The 22,956-nt window shown below is 38.6% G+C and overlaps 1 protein-coding gene across 2 annotated transcripts in view; it reads left to right on the plus strand.

Moving 5' to 3' along the window:
• reps2 (RALBP1 associated Eps domain containing 2) overlaps positions 1-22,956 on the plus strand; it is a 32,100-nt gene that overhangs the window by 6,676 nt on the left and 2,468 nt on the right. The window contains exons 2-17 of one of the 2 annotated variants that reach the window (XM_057319624.1): positions 3,933-4,056; positions 5,651-5,814; positions 5,889-5,985; positions 8,609-8,712; positions 9,952-10,063; positions 10,281-10,344; positions 11,336-11,495; positions 11,806-11,893; positions 12,413-12,481; positions 14,410-14,458; positions 14,849-14,985; positions 15,395-15,456; positions 15,689-15,778; positions 18,731-18,805; positions 20,623-20,756; positions 20,897-21,002. In XM_057319624.1, the coding sequence (XP_057175607.1) occupies positions 3,933-4,056; positions 5,651-5,814; positions 5,889-5,985; positions 8,609-8,712; positions 9,952-10,063; positions 10,281-10,344; positions 11,336-11,495; positions 11,806-11,893; positions 12,413-12,481; positions 14,410-14,458; positions 14,849-14,985; positions 15,395-15,456; positions 15,689-15,778; positions 18,731-18,805; positions 20,623-20,756; positions 20,897-21,002 (1,635 nt within the window). Of the gene's footprint in view, positions 1-3,932; positions 4,057-5,650; positions 5,815-5,888; positions 5,986-8,608; positions 8,713-9,951; positions 10,064-10,280; positions 10,345-11,335; positions 11,496-11,805; positions 11,894-12,412; positions 12,482-14,409; positions 14,459-14,848; positions 14,986-15,394; positions 15,457-15,688; positions 15,779-18,727; positions 18,806-20,622; positions 20,757-20,896; positions 21,003-22,956 lie in introns of both variants that reach the window. The other variant, XM_057319623.1, reaches the window with a different exon arrangement.

A 22,956-nucleotide genomic window follows, 5' to 3' on the forward strand; every position in this document is an offset into this window, starting at 1 on the left:
CATAGCAACATTTTTGAAAACAAACTTATTAATCTATTATTCTCTATTATTAATATTCATATTTACGATACAAAATAGCACACGGTAGATTTATCTGTTTCACACCATAGGATACATTCACGGTATATTTGTTTACTACCCATATATAAACAGTAAAATAATTCTCGAGCTCTTGTCCTTCTTGGTTAATCTTGGTTAATGGTTTATTGTTTCGACTCTGAGCTTCTGTGTGTGTGTGTGTGTGTGTGCGTGTGTGCGTGTGTGTGTGTGTGTGTGTGTGTGTGTGTGTGTGTGTGTGTGTGTGTGTGTGTGTGTTTATATCAGTGTTGTCTTCCTGAAACGCTCGTATCCTGTCAGAAAATGAGACAAGCTAGATAACCTTTAAATAAACACTCTTTTGTGTCTGCGACCTCCAGTATGCCATCACAAAGAGAGGTCATTGGGGGCTGGTTTTAAGCTCTTGTTTTTTGTTCTTACATAGACTTATCTCAGTCTGTGTGTATGTGGAAAAAGCAGGTCATGCAGTCCTGACAGTCTGTCGATTAAACTCAGTATTAACCACCACACACATGCACGCTCCCAAATTCAAGACGAGGGCTTTGGTCACGCTCGGAGCGTGTGAGGCTCTTGTCAAGAGTCATTTTTACTCCCATCACTCACAAGGCTGTGAGCTTAAAGCAGATGTACTCATTTAAACCTCAAACTCGCTGAAGTATCGACTTTTTACACTACAGACATCAATAATATGTGTGGTTTGTTAAGGAGAAGTGTGCTATTTTTTCTATATATTTGGACATAAAATGAGCAAAAATATCTAGAGACAGCTGCTCAGTATGACACGTTTTACTTCCACAATTGTCGTTCTTTGATTCTGTTGGTCAAAATATGATTCATTCGCAGTTTTCACAAACTAATCCATGTAATCCTCTGCTTAGATGCGAAAGCAAAGACGTAAACGTATCCCAGAATCCCTTGCAGTGAGCCCACATACAATATACAATAGGATCAGATTCTCATTAGATGGTTTGAATGGGACCTAAATTCAATTCGTGCTTAAATTTAATCTCAGGATTTTCTTCTTAAGGGATGTTGTGTGATCTGATTTACAGCGTTAGTTCTTTATACGCGACAAACTTCATATAGCCTACATACAGAGCAGGATCTGCATTTCAGTCCATTTCTATACATTTTTTCGTACATCAATATGTTTCAAACAACCAGTTCAGCTCATTTTAGCTGTAACAGAAAGAGTAAAACAGCTTTAGGGTTAAATGTTCTTTATTTGGGCACCGAGTGGTCCGGCGGTCCGACGTGAGGATTGCAGACAGGCCCTTATCGTTTATGTCAGATTTGGCTAAAGTTCACCTTTACCGCGGTACTCCGTAATGAGCTGTCAGCACTGCCGGAATCAGATGAACACGATCAATATTCTTCATCACAGCCCGTCGAACAGGAACGCTGAGTCAATGTTTGAAAAGTTTGCTGGATAATGTTCCGAAAAGGTCATTCGCCACAGCTTCCAAAATGCAGAAATATGACATTTTCTATATTTGCACGTGATGTTTTTATGACCTGAACTTTTAGCGTGAAACCTGAGGTAAAGTTTGTTGTTATTGAACGAGATAAGAAGTTTTGCTTGAACAGCAGATTTTGTTGTTTTCTCCACGCGGGCAACGGCGGCTTTTGTTAAAAATAACAGAGCAGAACACAATGTGCTGCTGTTTAAAGTGCACAGATCTTTTCCAGACTGAAGTTTACGATGACTGAGGTGAACTCTATTGATTTTATCTGTGAGGAGGAAAGATGCATTTCGGCTTTGTGTTTACAACAAGAACGACGGAGAAAATAAACTACGCTCGGAGATGTTGTGCTGTTTTCTCGGTAGGAAACGTTGGCTTATATGTGTTATAGGCAGTGTTGGGCAAGTTACTTTGAAAAAGTAATTCATTACTAGTTACTAATTACATATTCAATATTAGATTACTGTACAAATTACTCTCTCCAAAAAGTATTAAATTACTTATTACTAATTACTTTATATGGCCTATATATCAACCTTATAGTTAAGTGATTCAAGGATAGACACGAAACGGCTCATAATTCATTCGAATAAATAATATAAAACTACATAAAGTATTCTTATTAACTGACCAAAGTATTACAAATGTGAGAATTATACATTAAAGCACAGATTTTAAAGTTAGACTTTGAATTTTGATGTCAATTCCACTATTGCACACATACAGTATATTACACTCAGTATTTAGTTTAATTACATCAGAAGTAACTTTAATTAAATTACAGAGAAAATAATCCCTTACTTTGGTTTTTCAAGGGGAAAATTAATAAAATAATTAGGTAATTACAGTAACTGATTATTTAGTAACTAGTTCACCCAAAAATACAAATTCTGTCATAATTTTATTGTAAAACCCCATCTGTTCTCACAGAAATCGTCTGATATCTAAAAAATAATATTGAAGCCCCTTTTGATATTTTATTTAGTTGATACCGAGAGGAACATGTCTTCAGGAATGATTTTAACCAGATATTGTGTAGTAAATAAATATTTCATGTCTGTGATAAAAGCTGGATCTCTCCTGTATTCTTCCGTCTGTAAGTTAATGGATTTCAAACACATCTCCGTGTTTTCATGTGAGCGGTGTCTTTGTGAAAGATTGAAGTCTCTGTAATCTACTGTCTAATGAAGTGAACCCGATCGATCGTGTTGCCAATGCGAGTATAAACGTATGTTTGTCTTTTTGTAGGAAAGAAAAACGGCGAGCGTGAAATAGATGCATTGAATTACGTCTCGTTAACGTCTCCAATAAATCTCCTTAATGATGTCATGGGCTGTTCCACCATCTGTGTCTTTCTGTCATTATTCCAATGGTCTTCTTCCCATAGGATGTAAAGCTTCTTATCTCTGCTAACTTCTGTCCCTACAACCTGCTGAAGAGACGTCTTAAAGAAACCCTTCACCTGAAAATTCTCGTCATTTATGAATCCTCATGCCATCACAGACGTATAACTTTAATTCTGCAGTCGAACACATTTTTTTTTTAATTAAAATGCCATTTTTTGGGTCAACATGGCGTAGCTCCGATCAGGATTTTTGCAGCCGATACGGAGTACCGATTTCTCGTCATCGTAATCAGCCGATACCAATCCCGATTTCAATGCTTCAAGCTTTATACACCTGATATGTAAGCTCTGTGATCACTGTTAACCTTTTATTAATTAAAGTGATGACAACCGTTGATGACATGACTGCGGTGCCATATCATTTATGTCGTCACGCGGTGACGTCATCCAATTTCGATCGGTTCTTGAGATCACATAATGTGAATATCGGCCGATACTGATCTGTAGCATATTAATATTTAGATACATGACGTATGCATGAAAACAGACATATTAGCGTGGTAAATTCAGATATGACGGCAAATCCATAACATTGAATCTTATTGGTTTGTTTGCAAGAACCAGTGAGATTTGACATTTTATTTTACATCATATTTGGTTGAACTGTTCTTTTACATCTTATAGTTTTCTGGTCTTAGCTGGTTTTAGACGGGTCTCCCAGTCCTCAAAACCTCCTGATTGGGAGTCTGACAGACTGATTTATGCCATTTTTTTCTTTCGCCGGGGCGGTGGGAGTTTTCAATTACAGAACTGTAGATAAGAGTGAAATTCAGTCTGTTTAGAAGACACTTTATCTTCCGCCGGCTATAGAGATAATAATGAGGATTTGGCAATTATCGTTTCATTTTTCACCCCTTTAGCAACTTTGCCAATTACGATGGAAGCAATAAATTTCCCCTCGCGGTAATGAATGCTTTTAAAATATTGTAGCTCAATACACTTTGGCTAATTGTTGTGATATATTATGTGAATATTAAAATCTCCATTATTCTCTCTCTCTCTCTCAGATAACAGAGGTGTGCGGTGCGAAGCGGCTGGGTTACTTTGGCTGTGGACAGTTTTACGTGGCTCTGAAGCTGATGGCGGCGGCTCAGGCCGGGTTGCCGGTGCGTCTGGAGAGCGTGGCGGGTGGTAAGTTCTCAACCCGTGAACAGACAGAGAGCCAAGTGGGATCAGGGATTTGTCCCGCGTGCCAACAATCCCTAAAGCTAAAGAAGGATAATGCACTGAAGTCATGCTGTGCGAGAGAACGACACACTCCAAAAACACTCTGAGAAATCGGCTGTGAACACGGCACAGTTTTCTCAAGCGTTTATTAAGGCCTGTTCACCTTACTTAAAACAGTAATGAAACAATAAAGGGAAAACATATCTTTGGGATAATTCAGAGATAAAGAAACGATGAAACATTGAAAGCACCGATAGCATTATTGGTAAACATTTCAATAGATATCGCGGTAATATCGTTATCGTATATTTATTTTCAATATTTGGATGTATCGCTTTCAAATTTATGTTCCAAAAACTCATATGTTTAGTGCAACTGAATGAATAAAATGAATTGTACTAATATAATTTGACTGAGCAACTTTGAGCTCAACACCGCCTAACTCCACCCGCTGGGTAGAAACGCGGTGAATGTTGGCCGGATTATCTTTAAATCCCGGTACAGGCTGTTACTGAGGAGCTGATCTGACCTCACGCAGCAGAGTCCAGCGGCCTCACTTATCACTAATGATTACACACACACGGATAGTCTCTTAAATACACACGTGACTTGTGGAGAAGTGGAAGGAGAAGAAATGTGTGGGCAGGAAGAAACGGGCTAACCTTAAAGGTTCTTGTGAGATAATTAGCTTGGTGTAAAGGCGTGCTAACATTCATTTCGTTTTTGTCGGAACATGAACTTTTATCGGGGGCTACGCCTGGGGGTCTTCATGCATGTGATGTTGAATTCCGGCTGTGATCAAACGCATCTTGGGTTCACAAACATTGAATGTGCATGGAATGAAATTCTAGCTGTAATTACACTGCAAAAAATGACTTTCTTACTTAGTCTTTTTTTCTTGTTTTCCAGTGAAAATGTCTACAAATTCTTGAATCAAGATGCATTTTCTTGATGAGCAAAATGACCTAAGAAAATAAGTCTTGTTTTTAGTAAAAAAATGAAATTTCAGTGAATTTGTGCTTAAAACAAGCAAAAAAATCTGCCAATGGGGTAAGAAAAATAAACTTGAATTGAGTGACTAAGAAAAAGGTCAACCTTAATTCAAGATTATTTTTCTTACCCCATTGGCAGATTTTTTTGCTTGTTTTAAGCACAAATTCACTGAAATTTCATTTTTTTTACTAAAAACAAGACTTATTTTCTTAGGTCATTTTGCTCATCAAGAAAATGCATCTTGATTCAAGAATTTGTAGACATTTTCACTGGAAAACAAGAAAAAAAGACTAAGTAAGAAAGTCATTTTTTGCAGTGTATAACTGAAATAAAAAATATGTCATCATTGCTTGATCCACATGTGGTTCTCTCTTTCTTCTGAAGAACAAAAGAAGATATTTTGAGAAATGTCTTGGTGGTTTTGCAAAAGTGTTGTTTGGTTACCAGCGGGTTTCAAAATATCTTCGTTTGTGTTCTGCTGAAAAAGAAAGTCACGAACTACGAAATCGAACGAACGAAAGAATGTAATATTTTTGGCTGAACTGTCCCTTTAAATTCTTCACAGAGCTTCCTCTGCCTGTTTTTGTGGGGATAACTCGCGACCCTGAGATGCGTTACCCCACTCACCCCCCGACCAATGAGAGCCAGCCTCACATCGCAGGCTCCGCCCCTCGTCCCCCTGCAGACAGGCCTGTTTTCAGACACCCTGAAAGCAGCATGGACGAACAGGTATGAAGTATGAATTTGGCGAGAATCATTACGAAGCTTAAAATAATTCCACTCAACTGTTTTCTTCCTGACAGGAGGCGTGGTCTCCCCCGCGCTCCCCGCCCCGCTCCCCGTCGGCCTATCACAGCTATCCGTACAGCGCTCAGAGGAATGGAACAGACGCGCTATTGGGTGAGATCCTCTGTCGTTTTGAGCTGGATACTCGTAATCCACATGCTTGAAGTCCCATGTATAGTAATACTGTCCCAGATCAGCTCGTATCAAACAGCTGGTGTGTTTCGCACGCTCTGAGCTCAGATACTCTAAAGACACGGGACAGCTGTGTGCGTCTGTGCCAGCGTTTAGCCTTGAAAAGCTGTCGTTCGCTCTGAATGCGGTGGGATAATTGCATCTCTCTGGTGGCGTATCCATATCACGCTCTCCAAACACAACACCTGTTGACTCACAAGACCTGTAGCAACTCGAACACGCGCTCCAGATGAAACACACGTCCTCTCCTGAGACACTGACCCGAGACGGGTGATGTAAACACAGAATTGTTTCACGTGTTATATTTCTAGCTGGATTTCCATTTGCTTTCACAAACACGTCAATGTGTTGACAGCTCGGAGTAAGATCTTGTTCTGCAACTTGCACAAAAAATGACACGTTGCTATGAGAAAATTGGTTAAAAACTGTGTCCAAAGCCCATGAGAGTTTATTTTGCCAGTTGATTTCTCAGGCAAAATGCAAAAAAAAAGTAAAAAATCACATAAGATTTTTCTCCGACAAAAATGAGGAGAATACGTTCTCATCAGATATTTCTCCTGAGAAAAAGGGTCAGAAATGTCAACAATGTCTCAAACCGAGCTCAGATTTCTCAAGTCTGCGATCAAAAGTCAATATTATAGAAGATCTCGATATGAACTCAAACATTTCTCATCAAATTTACCCAAATCCAGGTTATTTTACTCTTCCGTGCATGTGTTTCAACAATTACTCATTTCTTTCTCTTTTTATTTCTTTAGGATAAACGTCTGAGACTAAATTGATATTTATATAAAAACACAACCGAGAACTCCATCAAATCTCGTGAGCTATGAAAGAGCAACATCTGATCTCGTAATTGAGATTTTTACATAATCTGAAAGCTGAATAAATAAACGTTCTATAGATATATGAGTTGTTAGAATAGGACAATATCTGGCTGAGATACAACCGTTTAAAACTCAGGAATCTGAGAGCGCAAAAAAATCAAAATATTGAGAAAATTGCCTTTGAAGTTGTTAATCAGGGGCACTGTGGCAGACCATCCACTCACAAAAATAAAGTTTTTATATATTTAAGGCAGGAAATTTACAAAATATCTTCATGGAACATGATCTTTACTTAATATCCTAATGATTTTTGGCATAAAAGAAAAATCGATAATTTTGACCCACACAATGTATTTTTGTCTTTTACTAAAAATGTTCCCGTGCTACCTAAGACTGCTTTTGTGATCCAGGGTCACAAATGTTCTTTACGAGAGCAGTATAGAGTCATACAATAGCGCCCCCTTCAGACTGAAGCGAGTAGTGCACGAGTTTAGTCTCGATCGATTCATTCTTGTCTGCATTTTTTCAACGTCATCTACTCTGTTTAATTTTGTGTACATGCCGTTTACAACAAACACTGTATTTGTTGTGTCCCGTTGTATTATATAGCCTAAAGTATTAGAGGCACAAATCTAACGCGGTATGTTTTTATAAGAGGTTTTTGATCTGTCTTAAATTTTTATTGTTTGTAAATGAAACAATTGGGTATTAAAACCAGCAATTACATTTTGGGTTGTAAGTTTATTATGTGCTCATCATGTTCTGTGCAGATCTCGTAACAGCAGCAGATGATTGTTCTGAACGATCAGTTTAAATACTGTGGTGATATTGTACTTTTATCTGATTGTTCTCCAGCTGTGAACGGAGGAAAATGAGCGCTGCTTTTCTTCATTAGTCTGCAGGGATCATAAATACTTGATGTGAAATCTGCACATAAAAGAGATCGATGTTCTGGAAGGACTTTAGATGTAAAGACATTCGAGATCAAAAAGCATCAGGATTCTCTTCATATCAAACATGATGACGCTCGATGTCTTTGTGTTGAATAATTCATACTCGCTCGGAATTTAATCACTTCTTCACTTTTTAATTCATGCTTCCTCCTACCTTGCATCTCCCTAATAACACAGTCTCTGGCGTTACCCTCGGTTTCCACTTTTACTGCAGTAGGAACCATGACAACAGTCTCGTGGACCAATGTGAAAGTATTAGTTTGTAGCGTCTTATCAAGCAACTATCTTGTTTTGTGGAACACAATTATTCTTTACTGTTTGAAGCTGGTTCGCAGATTTTACAAACTGCGCCTTTAACCATTTTACTCGTGTTATTATAACATTTACATTTATTCGTTTGACAGATGCTTTTACCCAAAGCATTTAAAGATCAAATCATATAAGAAATAATTATAAAACAAAAATGTGCTTTCTACATGTTTATCGTTCATTTACAAACAGCCCCTATTAAGTAGTTTGGGCAAAGTTTTCAAGCTTGATACCTATTCTGGCATATTATTTAGTTGTATTTTTTACTGCAATTTTTTGGGGGGGTATTTATTATTAGTAATAAAAAAAAAAACATAACTTAAGCATTTGTTCAAAAATCCTGTTATTCCTCATATTTCACTCATATAAAGTAAATAAAAATCTAACTCCTGAGCATTTGCTGAAAAATCCTAATCTTTTAATTTGTAAGTTTTGACCTCATCTATATTTTCACAGCGTATGATGGTAAATTGTCGAGTCGTTCCAGCGTTTCTCAGGAGAATTCCTCTCCCAGTCATTATTTTGTCAGACTGCAGCCGGAGCCGCTGCCCATCACACAGGTGAGAATCTCCGCCCGCTCATTCTTGCTTCTGATTGGCTGTTCAAACTGAACCTGGTCCTTTATGATGTCTCTCTCTGTATTCTCAATAATATTTTAATGAACACGTCTAAACCTGGGTTACTGTAGTGACTGCTTTATGTAAGCATATCTGCAAATATCAATAATTATGGGATTAAACACTAGTTTTTCAACAGAGCCTGTGTATGTTTTCTTAAATTAAGATCTTAAGGTCTTGTTTTGTTTAAGGTTTGTTGAGTTTGATTTGTTTTTATGTTTTGTTTTCTTCTCAAAATAATTAAAAAAACAATACTATCTGTGACCTGCAGGAATGCTGACAATGAATTATTTAATAATCTAAAAAATCACCATCACCAGTCATGCCATTGTGTTAGTATTTTTTAATGTCGAATTGTAAATTTGCCAATGAAACCGGAAGTTTTTCGTTTTTTACTTCCGTATTTTGACGCATATCCCAGTGAAATGGAATTTTGAATGAGAAAAACAGTGGGCGTGGCTTTCGTCTTTCTTTGCGATTTGATTGGCTGTATAAAAACGGCCGTTGCATTTTGAAATGGAACTGGCAGCAGACTGACAGTTGAAGGGGAGGAGTTAACGATGCTCCGCCCAAGCCGTCTAACAGACGTTATTTAAGATGGATAGTCACTACAGGACGGAAGTGCATTTTCAGATTTTAACTGAAGATTATGAGGGCACATGAATTTTTTAAAAGAGAATGACCCACATTGATAAACTATTTACAATAAACGCTGCAATATTTCATGAAAAAATAGGCATTGTCATTTTTAATTTCACTGGGACTTTAAGGGGAGAAAACACACTAAATGATTTAAAGATAATATATTGATGTTGTAGAAGCCCTCCAGCAGTCTTCTGTGTGACATGAACATTATTCTTTCTGAGTTTCTCTTGTATTTATTATTCCAGACTTGTTTTCTCTCGTATTTGTTTTTTGCAGGCAACTTTACTTTTGTTGACATTTATGCATTTTGGCAGATGCTTTTATTCAGAGTGATTTACAGTGCATTTAAGATGCATTTATAACTTCTATAAATAGAAATTTTATTTAGCTAGTTATATAAAAGCTATATGAAATGTTATAGAGCTTGTCTTTAATTTCGACAGTGTTACGGTTAGTATTAAACATTTATCTTTTACATGGGATGTTATGTGTATCACATCGGTTCATTCTCAGACGGCGTGTGTTTGTCCGGTTCAGGTGTCGTCTGTGGATTATTCAGATGACCCGTGGAGAATCACAGAGGAACAGAGGGAGTATTACACCAACCAGTTCAAGAGTCTACAGCCCGATCTCAACGCACTCATACTGGGTAAAACATCCCATCTCTCTTCACTTCTGTGATCTTACAGAGTAAACAATCACAGATATATGTCCATCTTTGTTCTTTAACACAGAAGATTCAATTAAACTCTAAATGTTTCAATTCTTTTACAAGATAACTAATGTTATTTTAAATTCGTATTGTTTTGGAAATAAATCTGTTATTTGAATTACAGTTTCCAGTTGGTTTTATGTTTCCGTTTCAGGAACGACTGCAAAAAACTTCTTCACCAAGTCAAAGCTACCGATTCCAGAGCTGTCTCATATATGGTGATGATGGAGTCTCTCTCTATCTCTCTCTCTTTCTTTGTGTGTGTCTGTCTGTGCGTATGTCTGTCTGTGCGTCTGTCTGTGTCTGTCTGTCTGTCTGCCTGTGCATGCATGCCTCTCTCTCTCTCTCTCTCTCTCTCTCTCTCTCTCTCTGTCTCTCTGTCTGTCTGTCTCTCTCTCTCTCTCTCTGTGTGTGTGTGCGCGTCTGTCTGTCTGTCTGTGCATCTGTCTGTCTGTGCGTCTGTTTGTCTGTCTGTGCATCTGTTTGTCTGTCTGTGCGTCTGTCTGTCTGTCTGTGCGTCTGTCTGTCTGTCTGTCTGTGTGTCTGTGCGTCTGTCTGTCTGTTGTGCGTCTGTCTGTCTGTGCGTCTGTCTGTGCGTCTGTCTGTCTGTCTGTCTGTGAGTCTGTCTGTCTGTCTGTGCGTGTGTCTGTCTGTCTGTGCATGAGTGTCTCTCTCTCTCTCTCTCTCTGTGTGTGTGCGTCTGTCTGTGCGTCTGTCTGTCCCTGTGTGCAAAAAAGCTTATAAATTGTACAGAACAATATTTTTTTTAAATCTAAAAATACAAAAAGTGTTCTATGATCTTTAGGTTTAGGGGTTGGGGTAGGGGATAAAATATACAGTTTGTACAGTATAAAAACATTACGCCTATGGACTGTCCCCATAAATTCATTTCATCAATGCAATTTTTTTTCTTTTAATTTTGGGGTGAAAGTGTTTGTGATATTTACCCTGAAACAGAGTTTCACCCTCACCCTGACATTTTATCTTCTGTTTGTCTTCCACACACATCTAAACACTCTTTCTCTCTCTCTCTCTCTCTCTCTCTCTCTCTCTCTCTCTCTCTCTCTCTCTCTCTCTGTGTGTGTGTGTGTGTGTCTCTTATATTGTGATTATGGAGTCTCAGATCTCTTTAAACACACGCTGAACTGTCTTAGATTTGATGTGATGTTAGTTGTGTAACTTAAACACAAGTCATCTTGTTTGTCTCAGGGAGTTGAGTGATGTAGACAAAGATGGCGCTCTGACCTTCTCAGAGTTCTGTATCGCTTTCCATCTGATCGTGGCTCGGAAGAACAGTTACGTGCTTCCTGAAACTCTCCCCCCCACGCTCAGACCGGGATATGTGGATCAAGGTGTGACACAATCTGAGGTAAAACTTTTGGATACATGTGGATTTACACATGTATGTTGAAGTTGGTATGATGTCTTCAGAGAATGTGGGAAAGGTTTCACATCAAAGTTTAAAACTCTATTTGTGTATGTTTGTTTGTCTCTCTCTCTCTCTCATGACTCTCTCTCTCTCTCTCTCAGCATGTCTCTCTGACTGAAGGCAGAGGGTGCTAATGAGTTGCAAATGAGATCTTAGTAATCCAGAAATACTCACGAGTTAATACTTGTGCACACACATCACGCATCGACACATCAGTCATCACGCTCCGCCTTCTCATTTTCTCAAACAGGAACTGAGTTCTGTTGACCGGCAGGTGACCTCAAGGCCAGGTGTGAATACCTGTAAACAGGACACGAGAGATGAGAGGAGACAGTCAGGTAATAACTTTCATCCCAGATATTATCAGCTAAAGGATTGAAGGAATACAGATACTGAACAACAACTTTCATACAGTGAACCCCAACAAGTAGCACAGATTTCTGTGGATTAGCTAACAAAATATCAAACCAATTACTTTGAGCAAGCAGAAACTAAAATACCGTTTTCAACCAGAGAGTCTTCAAATGCATCTGTCTTTCTAAACAGTCGTTTAGATTTTAAAACAGACATCTTTTTGCCAAAGGTTTTGCTCAAAAATGTGTGCTTGTCCTAATAATATGGCAATTTTTAAATGATATAATTCAGACATAAAAGTGTCTTTTAAACTCGAGAGGCAAAGGAAAGTCCCAAATGAGCTCATGTTGATACTTTTTAATTCAGTTTAAGTTTATTTTTAAATCGCCTCACCGCTTTTCATTGTTGCAAAGCAGCCGTGCAAAAAAATCACAGAAATCTCTGTATGATTTTTTTGTGTCTGGTTTTACTTCACTGGTATTTTCTTATTGCTGTGTCATCAGAGTTCAGCCCCAAGAGACTTCCAGATGCCAGTGAGAAACCCATACGGCGAGTCAGCACTTTAAAACCAGGTGAAGACATCCACCCTGTCCTCAGGCACGCCATCACAACCACAGCCTCTCATTTACCACCGCTTCACCGGATATAAAACCCTTTATCATCTACTCCAAAACCACCATGACTGTCTACCTGAGGCAGCATGTGAAATCTGTATCATACTGTGAACATTTCCACACTCTTTCAGTTCAAAAACAGGGTAATTTTAGTGGACTAAAATTAAAACTTTGAAAATGTTTCTGTTCATTGAAATCAAATAAGATATTGATCTAAAGACTTCAGTAAAAATTGAAATGTTGCCTCAAAACTAAATGGAAATAAGTTTAAAGCATTAACATTTTAATAATAAACAAAACAAAAAAATAAAATAAAAATGTAAAAAAAAACAATAAATTATAAAATGACAAAAGCATATATCAAAATTGGTAAAACTTTAACTAAAATGAACACAAAAACCAAAAATCTAAAAACAAATTTAAAAGATTATATTTATAATTATTTATATTATAATTATTATGTAACGGGTAATGTACAGGCAGCCGGTTGTTATGGCAGAAATAAGCCCTGACAGTGTGATCTGTCGGAGGGTCTTGTGTCACACTGAAGGGGCTTATTTCAGGATAACAGCCGGCTGCTTGCACATTATCCCGCTCAATACTCGCCTACTTGCCACATGAGAAAAAAACTGGACATAAAATGTGAATTTGAAATATTTTATTAGCTCATTTTTACCGAATGCAGAACTTCCGCGAGGAAAAGCCGTTTAGTTTGGGTTTTAAAGTAAGAAACGACATTCAAACATCACGAACAGGTAACTTGGTTTAATCGTTTGTAAATATAATGTCATGTATGTTATTAAAAGACATATTTATAATTCATATTTGTGTAATATTAAACTGCCCCTCTCAAAATGATTAGTATTGTTAGTATTGAAAATAACCACCCTTGGAATGTCGCGACTGGCCAATCAGAATCAAGCATTCAAATGAGCCGTATAATAAAATATTATATTTATAACTAAATAAAACTAAAACCAAAACTTTAAAAACTCTGTAAAAAACACGAAACAATCATTAAAAATGGATCAAACATTCAAACTTGTATTAAAAGTTTACATTTAGAATGACATGTACTGTATGTAAATATACTGGGATACTGACAAGTCAACCGCAGAATTGTCTAGGTTAATTCTTTATTCAAGTAATTAAATTAAATTAATTTATTGGATTTGTCCATATTTGATGGAACCTATTACCTGTTGTTTCATGATTGTATTGTGTATTATTGTATGTCAGGTCCAGCGAGGTCTGTTTGTTATTTTCTGTCCTGCCGAGTGTGATATGTTATGGAATATAACGGGTGTGGACACAAAGCCAGTTTATATCCACAGCTCTGACCTTTTGTTCTTATATTTCATACAATCTGTTCTGATCCGGTAACAGCCGATATTTATTGACGTGCCCAAATCCCTGGGTGTTCACAAATAATCCAGCCCTACTCCCCGTTTTATTATTTGACTTTGAATGCGATGTGGACCTGCTCCAAGATCTTATGAAACGATTTTTACCCGCTGCTTGTGGAACTGAGAGTCAGTATATTGACTTGTCCTCTCAATACCCCAGTGCATGATGGGATAGGACGATGGAGAGCTAGGAAAGCTGGCTTTCATGTCCTGTTTCAGATGTTGTTGTTTGGATAACATTAATGTTTCCGCAGGACACTTGAAAGCCAAATCCTTTATTCTGGCCAAAGAGAACAGCCTGTCTAACAACTTCACGGTCTCGATCAAAATGTCTGTGACTTCGCTCTCTTTATAGATGAAGAAACAACGAATAGTTGCTTTATTTATTTGTTTGTTTTTTTGCCCATAGACTGTCATTGTTGAATAGTTTTATTGCAGTAATACTGTGTTTATCAAACCATACACACCGATGTGTTTCAGATTCTCCACAGGAGCTTGATGCAAGTATGAAGTCGAGGACACGGCCCAGGTAAAACATCTCGTCTTAAACTGATCTTATTGCTGTATTTTCTTTATGAATTATTCATGGTACGTTTGACTGTATAGATTTACTATTTTCTGACCAGTTTGTTTAGTCCACATAGGTTCAGAAATGTTTTTTGGATGTAAACTCAAAATATTCTTTGAAATACCCCACCTGGTTAGACCTAAACTACATTTCGTTGCCTTGTACCTGTACATGTGTAATGACGATAAAGTTGAATCTAATCTAATCCATGTTCCATGTAAATGCCACAATGCTTGAATAAGTTTAGTTTGATACTATTGTGTTTATATCAAAATATAATCTGATACATCGCTGTAAAAGCATAAGTGTAAACGACCTGTGATGATGGCTGTTTGTGTGCGTGACCCGCAGGTCGCATTCCAGCACGTCTATAGACGATGCCATGAAAAAGGCTGAAGAGCCGCCCACCCCGCCTCCTCGACCCCAGAAGACTCACTCTCGCGCCTCCTCGCTCGACCTGAACAAACTGTTTCAGCAGAGCGGTCAAGGTTCATACCCGCAAAACTTTTTATGCGATATAGACAGACAACAGAAAATATGTGATGTGAATGCAGTCGTGTTGGACTGAAGGAGCATCATTTGGTTCGTCTGAAGTTGTTGCTTCATGAGCTTTGAGTCTCTGACACTTTCACTGCGCTTTCTGCAAATGAACATTACTGTTAATATACAAACTCTCTCACTCTTTGTCTCACATGCTCTCTCTCTCTCTCTCTCTCTCTCTCTCTCTCTCTCTCTCTCTCTCTCTCTCTCTCTCTCTCTCTCTCTCTCCTCGTCTCTCTTGTCTCTGTCTCTCCCGTCTCTTGTTCTGTCTCTCTTCGTTTGTCTCTGGTCCTGTTCTGTTCTGTCCTCTGTCTCTCTCTCTCTCTCTCTCTCTCTCTCTCTCTCTCTGTCTCTCAGCATCTAAGAGCAGTTGGTTGCCTCCTCCTCCAGCTCTTCCTCCTCGTCCTCCGGCTACACAGGTGAGCTCTCTTCAGATATAAACCAATCAGTAAACTGTTTTCATCCGCCATTACATCATTAGTCTGAGTGGTTGCCATTGCCATTGAATTGCTCCTCACAGGCGTGAATGTAAAATGATCTCTGTCTGTTTTGTCCCTTTTTAATTCTGAAATGTCATGTTTGTGAGATGTGACGGTCCTCTGGTCAGTTTTTCCATCACACAGTTCCTCATCTCTCATTTCAACGTCTCAGATCTTCAGCTTCCGCCACGGCTCAAACAAGAATACCCAGAAGGCCGTGCAGCAGCCAAACTTTGCTGACTTTAGCAGATTCAGAGAGGTGGTGAGTATGTTCATGTTGTATTTTAGTGGCACCGCCCTGTTGAAATAAACAGTCTGGTTCAGCAGGCTGGTTTTAGAGGGAGTTTGATCACATTTGAGCTCAAGCTGGTCAGACTGGGAACTCCATCAACTTGACCAGATTGGCCAGACTGAGAGCATTAGCTTGAACCAGCTAAGACCAGTGGGCAATTCCGTAAAAATGTCTTCCTTACCATGAGAAAATAACGTTTATTTACTAAAAAAAAAAAACTGCTTTTATTATACTAACAGAACAGATATTAACATTTGGTGGTTGAAATACCCAAGTGAGGTCTCTCTTCTAGGTTTTAAAGCATTTGTTTTGTTTTTAGTGCATGATGTTTCATAGTCAGTTGAGTGCCATTTTCGCCATTTTCAGGATGGTCACGTCCATAATGGTACATATTCCTCATGAATGGACTCATGAAAATGAAAATAAAGAAACTGTTTGGGTATAATTGTGTCAGGTTGGTGCATTTTAATTCACAGAAAACCTACAAAACTTGTCATCTCCCAAAAACCGTGTCCTTTTTTCATCACATCCATAACGCAAAATGTCACGTCACACGTTTTTTTAGCTGTTTTTTATAGCATCGTACTAAAAAACGGCAAGAAACAGCATTTACAAAACCAAATACTTTTAAATTTCCTCGTACTGTCAAAATGGCACACACGTATTTCTGCTGATCTGATCTGAGAAGAAGAAGAAGAAGAATGAAGAATGAGCTTTATTGGCCAAGTATGTTTCCACATACGAGGAATTTGTTATAGTGACAGAAGCTCCACAGTGCAACAGAAAGACAGCAACAGGACAGAACACAGATGATAAAAAAAAAAAATAATAATATACAATAATATAGAAATAGGCAATGTACAAAACAGCAAAAACACAATATACAATATAGACAATTATGTATGTACAGGTCTGATATGTGCAAATTTGGTGAATAAATAATGTAAAATAGAGTTAATCATTGTGAACCGTGTTCATGCCATTACAGGTCATATCTACTGTATCCAACACACACAACACACACACACACACATGCTCTCATGTTTCTCTAAGAGACGATAGAGCAGTTTCCCACAGTTTCATAAGAGTTTAAAACTGCAGGAGCTCCGTAAAAACACACACACACTCATTTGATAGCACAGGCACCTGCGTGTTTGTTTGTTGGTTTTGAAAATAATACTCCGATGTGTTATGATGTATGACAGGAGACTGTTATGAGATGTTTACTTGAGTAAATCCTCCTCTCGTACCTCGAGCGGTCCTTCATCTTTATGGTTTTCGTAGCCAATACTGCTGTGAACGTCTGGCTTCTGTGAAGTGATCTCTGCGTAAAATTCATTCGACGTAGTTTCGTGAGTTACAGCTGGATCTGCTCAGGAGGTGTGGATGGAAAAGTCTTGCGTGGCAACATGCAGATCATGTATTATATTAACGGACGGTAAAACACTGTTAGATTTCGTAGTTTCATTTCGGAGCTGGTGAAATGAGACTTTATGGTGTATTGTGAAGAGCTGTTAAACAGTGAATTGCACTCGTTTGAGTTGATGTGTTATTCTGTTGTGAACACTGTTATCATGTGAATGGTTTGGTGTCCAAAAATAATGAACAAAAATTGAAGCAATAATTTCTTGCGCAAACACTTTAAAGAATAAGTCCGACTGTAATGGAGCAGCTTGTGTTTAATTATCTGGAATTATCAATAATTACAGATAATTATCAACCTTGTGCATCACATTTACTATGTCAAAGTGTGTACGTGTGTGTGTGTTCACTTGTTTTTGTGGGGATGTGTGCGCACGTGTGTGTGTGTGTGTATGTGCATGTGCATGTGCATGTATGTTCACCTGTGTGTGTGTTTGTGTGCGTCCGTCCGTGCGTGTGTTTGTGCGTGCAAGCATGCATGTGTGTGCATGTGTGTACAATAGCATTTGTCTGTGTGTGTGCATGTGTGTTTATGTGTGTGTTTGTGTGTGTGCGTGTGCGTGTGTGTGCGTGTGTGTGTGCGTGCGTGTGTGTGTGCGTGTGTGTGTGTGTGTGTGTGTGTGTGTGTGTATGTGTGTGTGTGTGTGTGTGTGTGCATGCGTGTGTGTGTGTTTGTGTGTGCAATGTGCATGTGTCTGTGTGTTGCGTGCGCGTTTGCGTATTTGTGTGTGCTTTTGCAGAAACATAAAGTAGGTTGGGTAAGGGTGTTTTACTTAATTATTTTAATTGGAAAACAACAGGTGGCGCTGTTGATTGTCCAGCCTTCATTGTCCAGTTTGGGTCAGTTCCGTTATGTGACCCTATTCAGAAACCAAATAAACATTTCCTCATTTGTACAAGCAGGCTATCATCCGACTTGCCGTCTCTCATTTTGAAATACACGGCTCGCTCTTTTTGTACTATTACAGCAACACTTGTTGTGTATTTTCTGTTGTATGTCCATATTTCAGTCACTCTCAGTTTCACAGGCGGCAGTGGGCACTGTTCCCTTCACACTCTTGTATTGCGCTCGTAACTCTTGCACGTTGCCTTGAGGCTTTGGCTGGCCAGGTGTAATAACTTCTTGCATGCCGCAGCCAATCAAGACATTTTTATGACTTTTTAGACAAATTTACAGCCCTGCTATTGGTCTGTTTCTGCTATTACTTTTCGTCGTGCCACACACCACAAATGACCTCCACCACAAGCCGGGACGGCTGTGTTTTCTAACCAGCGTGTCACTTTTTGTTTAGAATGTGAATGACTACACACGTTGAAGAAGTAAAGTGGGAATGTACAATAAAATAATTTCAAGTCATATTTGTGAGAGAATTTAAAGCCTTTTTTTCACCAATGCACCAAGTTTTTAGGTCAAATTCAGACTAGCAGTAGTAGAGGGATGTGAGGGAACACTAAATTCAGACCTCTTTAAGTTTAAACAGACTTTTTCTCTTTCAGCAGGAAACCAGCACACCTCCCCAAAGACCCGATTTGAGAGGAGGTCTCAGCACAGAAGACCTGGCACCTCCGAAAACGGTAAGATTTTACCACCTCCCATTAAAAACCAGCCTACTGCTGGCCATGCTTGAAGAGATATGAAGACAAGCCTTTAATATCTGGTGTCATAGAGCGCACAGCAGATTTCTATTAAAAATCTTTATAGAGACATTTTTACTCAACCTCGCAAACTTTCAGTGCAGATCTGTCAGGAGCTCTTGTAAGTGTACATTTTATTAAGTGAGGGTGTATGCTTGTGTAGAAGTCATAAATCTTTGTTATTTTAACTTACAGTAGGTAGTCAACCAGAATGCTCTCTACCGCCGTGTTGAGCGCCACCGTTGGGGAAGGGCCAGGGGCGGACTGGCATACCGTGCGTTTTCCCAGTGGGCCGCTAACGTATGGGGCTGGAACGGAGGCGTTGGCCGCTTAAACGGACGTATTATAAATGCGAATGCACGCAACGCGAATGCAAAAGACATGTATGCATGCACAACAACCCCCCCCCCCCCGTCAACAGATTCGGTGGAGGGCCGATGCAGGCCTAAAAATGCTAGGGCAGATTTTCATTCCCAGTCCAGCCCTGGGAAGGGCAGAAGTTAAAAATCATTTACATGTGAAACTAGTTTGCAAAATTTCCGCCAGGAGGCGCAAAGGGAGAGTTTGCGCCTTCAGTATTTAACCACATGTACAGTGAAACAGTGAAATTTAATGTGATAAATTCATTATTACATGACAGGAGGCAACACATTAAAGATTAAAACAAGAGTTATTCACGTTTATAATATAACAAAAAAAAGCAATATAGGCGGAGAATTGAGCCAAAGGCAGGACATAGTAAAGTAATCATTAAATCATTAGAACAAAAATCATTAGAATAAACGTGTTATGATCACAGAGGTTTTTTCTGCCAGTCTAAAGCGACTGCATATGCCTGATAGTTACAAAACAAATAGACCGTTTCTGATATTTTGGCTGACGACGCGAAAAATATTCACAAAGAAAGAAACCGGCTAAAGTCACAAGTTTCTTGCCTCGCACCGCACTGACCTCATTTTGCTCGGTCGATTTAATATTATGATCAGTTTGAACTTTCTAATGGTTGAAAGGTCGTTTCTGAAACGAACGATAAGAAGCATGAGGCGTCAAACAAAGAAAGAAAGAAACAATGTTTCTTCAATGTTTATGTAACCCGCTGTTCCGGTGGCTATCCAAAGATCTCATCACGTCCTGCTTAACGCATATATTTCACGACATGCTTTCATTTGGTAAACTGGATCAACAGTTTCATTTTTAATGTTTTGATATGTTTTGACAGACCACGCTTTCAGGACAATACAAGTCGTGAACGGGGCTCGTCTCTGAACGGGCACTTGCTGCCACATTTGAAAGAACTGTAAAAAGCCTGACATTATGAAAAAGCCTACTGCAGAGACATTTCTTGATTTATGACAACATATCCCCAATGTATGTGAACGTAGCCTACCAATATGTATGCGTGAATGTTTATAACTTAATCCTGGGTTAACATCGGAGAAACCCAGCTGTGTTTGCAGTGGTATTTATTCCATATGGGGGATATATGCTCGTAATCCAACGATATTATAGAGCACATTCGACGGAAGGCTCATTCTGGTTGAGTACCTACTGTAGTTTATGAAATAATAATGGTTCAATTTCTATTTAACTACCCTATTATTCACTATGTTAAGCTAAATTTATATGAAACAACTTTCAACTACAAGCCCTGTCTTGTGATAAAAAGTTGAGATCTGATGAAACACATTCTTAAATTATCGTCTGGGGCGGTGTTATATGCTCAAAGTCTAGCATTAACGTTTCAAACCTCCACCCAGGATCCTTCAGCTGCGCTCCAAGGCCACGCCCCTCAGAAGCCAGTACGAAGGAAGCTCCACCCTGATAGCCAGAGTGCCACGCCCCCGTCGGGCACGCCCTCCTCTGCTGCCACACTGACCAAATCCACACAGAGGTCCATATGTCGACAAGCACAACATAAAGCGTTTACTCTTGATTTGTTGGGGCATTTATTGTGCCCCATCGTGACCATATATGTACATACAGATGCACTTATACACACAGGTTGAGATGAATGTGATATATGTGTTTCAGGTTGCCTCCCAAACAGAAGAGAGCGATCCAGATGGCCATCCGTAAAAACAGAGAGACCAACGCAGTCCTGACACGTCTTAACAGTGAACTACAGCAACAACTGAAGGTATAACACACATTCTTATACATCAGATTCTTTTATAACAGATTCGTATCGCTGCCGTTCTTCTGATACTTCGTATCTCCATATTTCAACAAAACAGCCGTCGCATTTTGAAATGAAACTGGCAGCAGACTGACAGTTGAAGGGGAGGAGTTAACGGAGGCTCCGCCCAAGCGGATGTATAGGGCGGAAGTGCATTTTCAGATTTTAACTGAAGATTATGAGGGTACATGAATTTTAAAAAGAAAACGACCCACATTGATAAGCTATTTACTATAAACGCTGCAATATTTCATGAAAAAATAAGAATCGTCATTTTTAATTTCACTGGGACTTTAAGTGTGACTAATAATAATGAAGTATGGCAAAAAAATAAAAATGAACGGGACGGGTGTCTAGCGTTATGTCTGTGACTCTCTCGTGAGTGTACACACGTGACACAGCTGCTATAGGAAACTCTATTTTAAAGCAGACAGCTGTTTCAATCCACATTCAAGCTTTGGTGTGTGTTAATATAGGATGATCCCTGAATGATGTGAAGACTGTGATTCTAGATCTGCCTCTAGTAAACCACTAACTCGTGAGGGTACCAGAAGCCCCCCGTGTGTATATAAATAACCTGATGTGTGTTTAGATACAGACTGGAAGAGATGTGCAAACATAATGGGCAGACTTCTTAAAGGTCCAGTGTGTCATTTTTTGGAGGATCTGTTGACAGAAATGCACTATGATGTACACAACTATGTGTTCAGAGGTGTATAAAGAGCAGATCAGCCCGTATGAAAATTCACCATGGTTTTACAATGAATAAACAAAAAAATTACAGTAGTTACAATACATAGTTAAAATTCTGTCATCATATTGTTCCAAACCTGAATACATTTCTTTGTTCTGTAAACACAAAGGAAGATATTTGGAAGAATGGCAGTAACCAAACAGATCTCATCCTCCATTGACTCCCAGAGTATTTATTTTTCCTACTATGGCAGTAAACAGGGGATGAGATCTGTTTCGGTTACTGACATTCTTCCAAATATCTTCCTTCGTGTTCAGCAGAACAAAAAATATTGATACAGGTTTGGAAGAGTAAATGATGACAGAATTTTCATTTTTGGGTGAACTATCCTTTTAACGCAGTATATACTAGCTACAATTTAGCCGTGGGGTTTGCTGCAGTAACCATAGTTTCACCATGGTATTTGTAGTAAAACTGTGGTTATGCAAAAGGCAATCAATCTGACAAAAAACATGGTTACAACATTTTTACTATAATAATATCATGGTTAATTTTCACAAGGGAAGTTTTGTGTTGCATGATGGGAACGTTAACCTGACGTTTCTGGTTAAATATGTAACAAATAGAATGCAAAAGCATTCACGTGTGGTATTTTCAAATCTTTTTTTTTCACACAGCGAATGAAAAATCAAGTAAATTAAGCGGTTTAAGTATTTATGCAGTACTGTGATATGCTGGATCGAGGTTGCATTACAAAAAATTGTAACATAAATGTTTTTTTTTCATTCTCTAATTGCCTAAAACACTTTTATTTATGCAACCTGTGCTTAAAATGTAGATAGTTTGTTGATTTTGATGCGAGCAGTTTTTTGTATCATCTGCTGTATTACATTTGTGTTTTTGACTTTCATATCGCTGGTTTCATCTGACGCACGCGCTTGGCCCGAAGTTAACTTGCAGTCTGTGTTTGGTTATAATATAACAACTTATTATGTATTTAATTTCTAATATTTGATTACATATTAATTGTATTAAATTAAATTAAAACTACTCAGCAGTTCTTTGCAGAAGTTTACGGGCTTAAGCTTCAATCACATATCGTGTGTTTATGTTGTTGCCGCTGAAACCGTCCATAACCGGCTCTTGGTTTGACACCGTGAGATTCGGTCTCAGCACTAAACCGCGTTTTCTTTGATGGAAGCGTGTGAAGTCAGGCCAGGT

The sequence above is a fragment of the Triplophysa rosa genome, linkage group LG21, assembly GCF_024868665.1.
Source record: "Triplophysa rosa linkage group LG21, Trosa_1v2, whole genome shotgun sequence".
Taxonomy (NCBI): domain Eukaryota; kingdom Metazoa; phylum Chordata; class Actinopteri; order Cypriniformes; family Nemacheilidae; genus Triplophysa; species Triplophysa rosa.